The sequence below is a fragment of the Penaeus vannamei genome, chromosome 17 (assembly GCF_042767895.1).
Source record: "Penaeus vannamei isolate JL-2024 chromosome 17, ASM4276789v1, whole genome shotgun sequence".
NCBI lineage: Eukaryota > Metazoa > Arthropoda > Malacostraca > Decapoda > Penaeidae > Penaeus > Penaeus vannamei.
The window spans coordinates 23,976,089-23,987,171 of NC_091565.1; the positions used below are offsets into that span (position 1 = coordinate 23,976,089).

Below are 11,083 nucleotides of genomic sequence, written 5' to 3' on the forward strand. Positions count from 1 at the left end.
TTACGCCTCACGTCTTACGCCTCACGCCTTATGCCTCATGCCTTACGCCTCACGCCTTACGCCTTACGCCTCACGCCTTACTCCTCACGCCTTACGCCTTACGCCTTATGCCTCTCGCCTTTGCCTTACGCCTCACGCCTCACGCCGTACGCTTCACGCCTCACGCCTTACGCCTCACGCCTTACGCCTCACGCCTTACGCCTTACGCCTCACGCCTTACGCCTCACGCCTCACGCCTTACGCCTCACGCCTTACGCCTTACTCCTCACGCCTTATGCCTCTCGCCTTACGCCTCACGCCTTACGCCTCACGCCTTACTCCTCACGCCTTACGCCTCACGCCTCACGCCTTACGCCTCATGCCTTACGCCTCACGCCTTACGCCTTACGCCTCACGCCTTATGCCTCACGCCTTACGCCTCACGCCTTACTCCTCACGCCTTACGCCTCACGCCTTATGCCTCACGCCTTACTCCTCACGCCTTACGCCTTACGCCTCACGCCTCATGCCTCACGCCTTACGCCTCACGCCTTACGCCTCACGCCTCACGCCTTACGCCTTACGCCTCACGCCTTACGCCTCACGCCTTACGCCTTACGCCTTACGCCTCACGCCTTACGCCTTACGCCTCACGCCTTACGCCTCACGCCTCACGCCTTACGCCTTACGCCTTACGCCTCACGCCTTACGCCTTACGCCTCACGCCTTACGCCTCACGCCTCACGCCTTACGCCTTACGCCTCACGCCTTACGCCTCACGCCTTACGCCTTACTCCTCACGCCTCACGCCTCATGCCTTACGTCTCACGCCTTACGCCTCACGCCTTACGCCTCACGCCTTACGCCTCACGCCTTACACCTTACGCCTTACGCCTTACGCCTCACGCCTCACGCCTTACGCCTCACGCCTTACGCCTTACTCCTCACGCCTCATGCCTTACGCCTTACTCCTCACGCCTTATGCCTCTCGCCTTACGCCTCACGCCTCACGCCTTATTGCTCATTCCTTACGCCTCATGCCTCACGCCTCACGCCTTTCGCCTTATGCCTCACGCCTTACGCCTCACGCCTTACGCCTCACGCCTCACGCCTTACTCCTCACGCCTTACGCCTTACGCCTTACGCCTCACGCCTTACGCCTCACGCCTCACGCCTCACGCCTTACGCCTCACGCCTTACGCCTCACGCCTCACGCCTTACGCCTCACGCCTTACGCCTTACTCCTCACGCCTTACTCCTCACGCCTTGTGCCTCTCGCCTTACGCCTCACGCCTCACGCCTTACGCCTCACGCCTTACGCCTCACGCCTTACGCCTCACGCCTTACGCCTCATGCCTTACTCCTCACGCCTTACGCCTCACGCCTCACGCCTTACGCCTCATGCCTTACGCCTTATGCCTCACGCCTTATGCCTCACGCCTCACGCCTTACGCCTTACGCCTCACGCCTCACGCCTCACGCCTCACGCCTTACGCCTCACGCCTTACTCCTCACGCCTTACGCCTCACGCCTTACGCCTCACGCCTTACGCCTTATGCCTCTCGCCTTACGCCTCACGCCTCACGCCTTACTCCTCACGCCTTACGCCTCACGCCTCACGCCTTACTCCTCACGCCTTACTCCTCACGCCTTATGCCTTACGCCTTACTCCTCACGCCTTACTCCTCACGCCTTATGCCTTACGCCTTACGCCTCACGCCTCACGCCTCACGCCTTACGCCTCACGCCTTACGCCTTACGCCTCACGCCTTACGCCTCACGCCTTACGCCTCACGCCTTACGCCTTACGCCTTACTCCTCACGCCTTACTCCTCACGCCTTGTGCCTCTCGCCTTACGCCTCACGCCTTACGCCTCACGCCTTACGCCTCACGCCTCACGCCTCACGCCTCACGCCTTACGCCTTACTCCTCACGCCTTACGCCTCACGCCTTACTCCTCACGCCTTACGCCTCACGCCTCACGCCTCACGCCTTACGCCTCACGCCTCACGCCTTACGCCTTACGCCTCACGCCTTATGCCTCACGCCTTACGCCTCACGCCTTACTCCTCACGCCTTACGCCTCACGCCTCACGCCTTACGCCTTACGCCTCACGCCTTACGCCTTACGCCTCACGCCTTATGCCTCACGCCTCACGCCTTACGCCTCACGCCTTACTCCTCACGCCTTACGCCTCACGCTTCACGCCTTACGCCTCACGCCTCATGCCTTATGCCTCTCGCCTTACGCCTCATACCTTACGCCTCACGCCTTACTCCTCACGCCTTACGCCTCACGCCTCACGCCTTACGCCTCACGCCTCACGCCTTACGCCTCACGCCTTATGCCTCACGCCTTACGCCTCACGCCTTACTCCTCACGCCTTACGCCTCACGCCTCACGCCTTACGCCTTACGCCTCACGCCTTACGCCTTACGCCTCACGCCTTATGCCTCACGCCTTACGCCTCACGCCTTACTCCTCACGCCTTACGCCTCACGCCTCACGCCTTACGCCTCACGCCTCATGCCTTATGCCTCTCGCCTTACGCCTCATACCTTACGCCTCACACCTTACTCCTCACGCCTTACGCCTCACGCCTCACGCCTTACGCCTTACTCCTCACGCCTTACGCCTCACGCCTTATGCTTCATGCCTTACGCCTTACGCCTCACGCCTTACGCCTCACGCCTTACGCCTCACGCCTCACGCCTCACGCCTTACGCCTCATGCCTCACGCCTTACGCCTCACGCCTCACGCCTTACGCCTCACGCCTTACGCCTCACGCCTTACGCCTTATGCCTCACGCCTCATGCCTCACGCCTTACGCCTCACGCCTCACGCCTTACGCCTCACGCCTTACGCCTCACGCCTTACGCCTTACGCCTTACGCCTCACGCCTTACGCCTCACGCCTTACGCCTCACGCCTTACGCCTCACGCCTTATGCCTCACGCCTTACGCCTTACGCCTCACGCCTTACGCCTCACGCCTCACGCCTTACGCCTCATGCCTCACGCCTTACGCCTCACGCCTCACGCCTTACGCCTCACGCCTTACGCCTCACGCCTTACGCCTTACGCCTCACGCCTTATGCCTCACGCCTTACGCCTTCCTCCTCACGCCTTACGCCTCCCGCCTCACGCCTCACACATTATGCCTCACGCCTCACGCCTCACGCCTTACGCCTTACTCCTCACGCCTTATGCCTTACGCCTCACGCCTTACGTCTTACGCCTCATGCCTTACGCCTTACGCCTCACGCCTTACGCCTTACGCCTTACGCCTCACGCCTCACGCCTCACGCCTCACGCCTTACGCCTCATGCCTTACGCCTCACGCCTCACGCCTTACGCCTCACGCCTTACGCCTCACGCCTTACGCCTTACTCCTCACGCCTTACGCCTCACGCCTTACGCCTCACGCCTTACGCCTTACTCCTCCCGCCTTACGCCTCCCGCCTCACGCCTCACACATTATGCCTCACGCCTCACGCCTCACGCCTTACGCCTTACTCCTCACGCCTTATGCCTTACGCCTCACGCCTTACGTCTTACGCCTCATGCCTTACGCCTTACGCCTCACGCCTTACGCCTCACGCCTTACGCCTCACGCCTTACGCCTCACGCCTTACGCCTCACGCCTTATGCCTTACTCCTCACGCCTTACGCCTCACGCCTTACTCCTCACGCCTTACACCTCACGCCTCACGCCTCACGCCTTACGCCTCATGCCTTACGCCTTATGCCTCACGCCTTACGCCTTACGCCTCACGCCTTATGCCTCACGCCTTACGCCTCACGCCTTACTCCTCACGCCTTACGCCTTACGCCTCATGCCTTACGCCTCACGCCTTACGCCTCATGCCTTACGCCTCACGCCTTACGCCTTACGCCTCACGCCTCACGCCTCACGCCTTACGCCTCACGCCTTATGCCTCACGCCTTACTCCTCACGCCTTACGCCTTACGCCTCATGCCTTACGCCTCACGCCTTACGCCTCATGCCTTATGCCTCACGCCTTACGCCTTACGCCTCACGCCTCACGCCCTACGCCTCACGCCTTACGCCTTACGTCTTACGCCTCATGCCTTACGCCTTACGCCTTACGCCTTACGCCTCACGCCTTACGCCTCACGCCTTATGCCTCACGCCTCACGCCTTACGCCTTACGCCTTACGCCTTACGCCTCACGCCTTACGCCTCACGCCTTACGCCTCACGCCTTACGCCTTACGCCTTACTCCTCACGCCTTACGCCTCACGCCTTACTCCTCACGCCTTACGCCTCACGCCTCACGCCTCACGCCTTACGCCTCATGCCTTACGCCTTATGCCTCACGCCTCACGCCTTACGCCTCACGCCTTATGCCTCACGCCTTACGCCTCACGCCTTACTCCTCACGCCTTACGCCTTACGCCTCATGCCTTACGCCTCACGCCTTACGCCTTACGCCTCACGCCTTATGCCTCACGCCTCACGCCTTACGCCTCACGCCTTACTCCTCACGCCTTACGCCTCACGCTTCACGCCTTACGCCTCACGCCTCATGCCTTATGCCTCTCGCCTTACGCCTCATACCTTACGCCTCACACCTTACTCCTCACGCCTTACGCCTCACGCCTCACGCCTTACGCCTTACTCCTCACGCCTTACGCCTCACGCCTTATGCTTCATGCCTTACGCCTTACGCCTCACGCCTTACGCCTCACGCCTTACGCCTCACGCCTTACGCCTCACGCCTCACGCCTTACGCCTCACGCCTTACGCCTCACGCCTCACGCCTTATGCCTTACGCCTTACGCCTTACGTCTTACGCCTCATGCCTTACGCCTTACGCCTCACGCCTTACGCCTCACGCCTTACTCCTCACGCCTTACGCCTTACGCCTCATGCCTCACGCCTCACGCCTTACGCCTCATGCCTTACGCCTCACTCCTTACGCCTTACGCCTCACGCCTCACGCCTTACGCCTCACGCCTTACGTCTTACGCCTCATGCCTTACGCCTTACGCCTTACGCCTCACGCCTTACGCCTCACGCCTTACGTCTTACGCCTCATGCCTTACGCCTTACGCCTTACGCCTCATGCCTTACGCCTTACGCCTTACGCCTCACGCCTTACGCCTCACGCCTTACGCCTCACGCCTTACGCCTCATGCCTCACGCCTTACGCCTCACGCCTTACGCCTCACGCCTCACGCCTTATGCCTTACGCCTTACGTCTTACGCCTCATGCCTTACGCCTTACGCCTTACGCCTCACGCCTTACTCCTCACGCCTTACGCCTTACGCCTCATGCCTCACGCCTCACGCCTTACGCCTCATGCCTTACGCCTCACTCCTTACGCCTTACGCCTCACGCCTTACGCCTCACGCCTTACGTCTTACGCCTCATGCCTTACGCCTTACGCCTTACGCCTCACGCCTTACGCCTCACGCCTTATGCCTCACGCCTCACGCCTTACGCCTTACGTCTTACGCCTCATGCCTTACGCCTTACGCCTTACGCCTCACGCCTTACGCCTCACGCCTTATGCCTCACGCCTCACGCCTTACGCCTCACGCCTTACGCCTTACGCCTTACGCCTCACGCCTTACGCCTTACGCCTCACGCCTTACGCCTCACGCCTTACGCCTCACGCCTTACGCCTCACGCCTCACGCCTTACGCCTCACGCCTTACGCCTCACGCCTTACGCCTCATGCCTCACGCCTTACGCCTCACGCCTTACGCCTTCCTCCTCACGCCTTACGCCTCCCGCCTCACGCCTCACACCTTATGCCTCACGCCTCACGCCTCACGCCTTACGCCTTACTCCTCACGCCTTATGCCTTACGCCTCACGCCTTACGCCTCATGCCTTACGCCTTACGCCTCACGGTTTACGCCTCACGCCTTACGCCTCACGCCTTACGCCTCACGCCTTACGCCTTACGCCTCATGCCTCACGCCTTACGCCTCACGCCTCACGCCTTACGCCTTCCTCCTCACGCCTTACGCCTCCCGCCTCACGCCTTACGCCTTACGCCTCACGCCTCACACCTCACGCCTCACGCCTTACACCTCCCGCCTCACGCCTCACACCTTATGCCTCACGCCTCACGCCTCACCCCTTACGCCTTACACCTCACGCCTCACACCTCACGCCTCACGCCTCACGCCTTCCTCCTCACGCCTTACGCCTCCCGCCTCACGCCTCACACCTTATGCCTCACGCCTCATGCCTCACGCCTTACGCCTCACGCCTCACGCCTTACGCCTTCCTCCTCACGCCTTACGCCTCCCGCCTCACACCTTATGCCTCACGCCTCACGCCTTACGCCTTACACCTCACGCCTCACGCCTCACGCCTTACACCTCACGCCTTACGCGTTACTCCTCACGTCTTACGCCTCACGCCTCATGCCTTACGCCTTACACCTCACGCCTTACGCCTCATGCCTTACGCCTCACGCCTTACGCCTTACGCCTCATGCCTTACGCCTCACGATTTACACCTCACGCTTTACGCCTCACGCCTTATGCCTCACGCCTTATGCCTCTCGCCTCACGCCTCACGCCTTACGCCTCACGATTTACACCTCACGCTTTACGCCTCACGCCTTACGCCTCACGCCTTACGCCTTACCCCTCACACCTTACGCCTTATGCCTCACGCCTTGTGCCTTACGCTTCATGCTGTCTTATTGACGTGGCACAGCACTTTCCACTATGCACCAGAAACCTTGTTTATTGATAAATATGCCTATCTTTATTCATGGCTTTACTTTCTTTTTTTCACCTTAGTCACTTTCTCACATTTTATAATAAGTGAAACATGTTTGTTTTTCCTTACTGAGGATTTGTAAAAGTTGTGTTTGAATGCCCCCTCGGGTGGGTTTGTCTCGTCTGGGCAGCTGTGTGAATGAGACTTCACACTAGGGGATTCCCCTGAACATTCATTAATTGCTTTATTTTCTTTTGTGGTTTCATCTCATTTTCTTTTATTTTTATCTTTTTGTTTGTACATCCCAATAGGTCTGTTTATTTACTTGATTTTCTATTTGTAGTTTTTTCCATTTTCTTTGGTCACGTACTAATGTTGGTCTCTTTATTAGGTAATTTATTTAATCATAAGGTGTAGATAGAAAAAATATATAATTCAATAAACAAGAAATAAGCACACTGACGCACACTCATTCACTCCTAGCAGTCGCTACGCTCACATAAGCTTACTGCCTTAACTGTTCTTAACTGCCATTTGACCTTGTTTCTTACATAAGGGCATACCTTGACTTCTAGGTCTAAGGTTTTTGCGTTCAAGTTATCTTCGTGGGTTGAGATTGATAGATTGTTGACACCACTCCCCACGACGGACCAGACACGTGGCCCTTGGTGCACTAGCTTGGGGTGTAGCGCACAATACCTGCTTTAAGCTACTGATTTCGATTACAGGCCAGTGTTTGCAATCAAAATCACGACGCACTTGTTACCTGGTGGATTCACTGCGAGGTGTTCGGCCGGACACATAAGGGCTCTGGCCCGTCCGGCAGGGTTTAAGCCCCGACCGGCCCTAACACATCGAGACTGCTAGGTACCTTGTGTGCTTTCTTTTTTGAACCATCTTCATCCTTTTCACCATCCACTCATTAATTAGCTCTGCTAGCTTCCTACCCATATTCCTCTCAACATTCACCCTCACTATGACTTGAATCATGGGTCATCAGGTCAAATTATCATATTCTGGAGAGCCCATCTCTTATGAGGTGGCTCTCCAGAAGATTTTCACCCTCACCGAGGGGCCAGTCACCCACGTCTTTAAGCTTCACTCTGGCTTCAAAGCGACAGTTGCCAAACCCGAACAACTGACCCCCTTCCTTTCGGCCGAATGCCAACGAAAACTCGCGGATCACGGCTTTTCACCAGTTCCCTCCCCCGAGACGAAAGCAAGATGCACGGTCGTGGCCAAGAAGATCGATAGGACGATCCTCCCACGATCGTGTGAGTCTATCTCCCAGGAGGTTGCCGCCAAGAACGGTGTCACTGTTCTTGATGTTTACAAGCCACCCGAGTCACGGATCGTTAACATCCGTTTCTTCGCGCCGGAGGAAGCACAGAAGGTTCTCTCCAGGGGGCTCATGATGTTTAACACATCGGTCCCCACTTATAACCTAGAACCAGAGTGCTTCACTCACTTGGAACAATGCTTAAACTGCTACCGCTTCGGACACAATAAACACACATGTCCACACACACAACGATGCTCCCGTTGCGCTGGCGAAGGCCATTTCTTCGTCAAGTACAAAGAGAGCATCAAATGCTGTAACTGCGAGGGATCGCACGTAGCAGTTAGCTGATCCTGCCCAACACGAAAGGAGCTACTAAAAATAAAACGAACTCAGCTTCGTGAAAACAAAAACACTGCTCCGACATACGCCACAACAGCTGCCACAGCCTATTCAGAACAGCACACCCAGACGACCCACGACTTCCTCAGACAACACTCCCCCAAACCCACGCATTCACACCAAACACAAACCCAAAAATCCAAGTCATTTTACACGTGTTTAATCGCTGCAAAGTACAACGCCAAGAAATTCGCAAACATTGTCCCGATCATGTTACAAAAAAACGGATTCCCTAGCATTGTCGTCCGAGGAAATCTTCGAAAACGACAACCTATATTCCCGAATACGCCACAAACACCGAAACTACGGATAATGAGGTGACAAACACTCACCCCGAGCCTCATTCTTCCTCACAACACCGACATCTCGTTTTGCAACCACAACGCAAACCCCGAGAAACCGCACAAGCATGTGACTCTACAAAGAACACCGAACAGAAACGCTAACAAATCTCGCCACTAACCACGCACAACAAGAAAGAAAAGAAGGATCTCCCGATCCCTCACCCCCCTCGTCACGGGATGGATGACACCATCCTCGACGACGAAAGTAGCGGCTCCGAGATCGACGTCGACGTCGTTCCCGAAGCCGAGGACGAGATCCCTGCCCCTTTGGGTGGAGCCGTTACCGTGCTCCCCTCTAGAAGGCCTATGGGGCAGCGCAGAAGTATTGGGAATTGGTCCGCCGATTCCCAAGACTTCCGTCCTGCGTCCTGCTCGCAGGACTCTCTTCCTGACCTCGAGGAACCGACGATTGATGCTCGATCACGGAAGCGCTATAGGGATCAGGTTACGCCACGCAAGGTAAACCCAGGTAGAATGGGTCTACCCTGAGTGGCATGCTAACGATCGTACAAGCAAATGTAAGAACTTTTTTCTCTATTCGTATTTTCTACGACTTTCTAGATCAAGAACGCCTAGATGCAGTCCTACTGAATTCTACAGCCATCACGAATGGCTATAGAATTCGGCATTACGGTTAAACATCCAGGCAAACGAGACGGTTTGCACATGGGGTCCTGTATTCTCATTAAATCCACCATCATCTTCGAGTTTATCATCCTCCCATTCACTCACCCTGGCCATGGCAGTCAGGACATTCACCCCACAGGGCCCCATTATCCTTTCCACTGCCTATGTCAGACCCGAAACTAACTTGCCTCTTACTGATTTCAACCGTTTGTTTAACTATACGAACCTCCCAGTCTTCTTTGCCGGAGACATCAACGCCACCCACTACGCATTACACCACAGCTCTAGCAACGCACATGGTAGGCAACTCCTTTCTCTTTGATACAAAAAGACTTCACTACATAGGACCCGACTTCTTCACCTCATATACGAACATAGGAAAGGCCGCCCTGATCTCGTCTTCGGGAACAGAGCGGCACTCGCCTACCACACACACCTACAACCCGGTCCGAACGTCGGTTCGGACCACATACCCGTCATCATTAAAATTAAGTCGTCAACTTTCAGTTTAATCTTGATGGGCTCGATTCCCAAACAATAGATGGGCATTGGAACTTCATCTTCGCTCACATCGCCTCCACCATGCTGAGTACCATCCCCCGGTCTCAGTACAAGACACGCATCTCATTTCAGCCATCTGAAAGGACAAAACGTCTCCTCACTTGTTTTCGATATCGTTTCACGCAAAATTTACAGTTTTAAATCATGTTCAATGGGACTTGTCTATCCTCAGAAGACACGTCATCGATAGTCTTGATAACGGCCGACAAAATCATTGGGCTAATTTGGTTAAGAAAGTAGAATTTAACAGAGTTCGCAATCCACGGGAATTTTGGCAAAAGATTCGTCAACTTAAAGGTAGCAACTTCCCCCCTTCTCCCACCTCACTCATAATGTAAATGTTTCCAATCCCGTGGATGTAATTAAAGTTTTTGAAGAACACTGTTCACTCAACGAATTCAGGATATAGACACCTGGAGTCATGAGAACAGGGTAGAGACTAACCCAGAGCCAATTATCCTTATGGATAGGCTAGACGACACCTAACTCACAGCTCCCATTTCGTGAGGAAGTAAAACAAATAATGAGGTCTCCTTGTAAGGCTCCAGCCGCCTCACAGATCGGACGCGACGCACTTATTCATCTTCCCGACAATCTTTTACAAGCTTTGACTCACCTCTACAACGCCTCTCTCGCTTCCGGCTATTTTCCCTCTTGCTTTAAGACTGCCCTTGTGGCCCTCATCCCTAAGTCACACAAAGACTTGACTGACCCTGAGTTACCGCCCTATTAGCCTACTCAAGACTTTAGGTAAAACCTTCGAACGAATCATAAACACTCGGCTAAGGTGGTATCTCGAAGACCATAACCTTCTCTCACACAAACAATTCGGCTTTCGCTCGCATCACTCGACGCAAGACGCACTCAACATCATCACAAACTACGTACACAACAACAAAGAACGACGACTAAAAGACTGTTCTTGTCACCAAAAATGTTGAGCGAGCCTTCACGGTCTGGCATGCTGGCCTGAAGTACAAGCTGTGCACCAAATTTAACTTCCCCCTTTGATTAAGAAATTGCTGTGTAATTTTCTCGACGACCGTAAATTAAAGTTAAAGTTCCTCCACCACGTCTTCGGGACGATTCACATGCACGCAGGTGTACCTCAGTGCAGCACCCTCAGCCCAACACTCTATACATTATTCACAATCGACTTACCAGATCCCACACACACAGAT

At 55.4% G+C, this 11,083-nt stretch overlaps 1 protein-coding gene across 1 annotated transcript; it reads left to right on the forward strand.

Moving 5' to 3' along the window:
- The first annotated feature begins 6,070 nt into the window (after positions 1-6,070).
- On the forward strand, positions 6,071-6,673 carry LOC138864647 (uncharacterized). Its single transcript, XM_070132492.1, has one exon. The coding sequence runs from the start codon at positions 6,071-6,073 to the stop codon at positions 6,671-6,673; it is 603 nt and encodes a 200-aa protein (XP_069988593.1).
- The last annotated feature ends 4,410 nt before the right edge of the window (positions 6,674-11,083 follow it).

Bases quoted from the DNA above. Each gene is read 5' to 3' on its own strand.
- LOC138864647 (XM_070132492.1), top strand. From the start codon at position 6,071: ATGCCTCACGCCTCACGCCTCACCCCTTACGCCTTACACCTCACGCCT.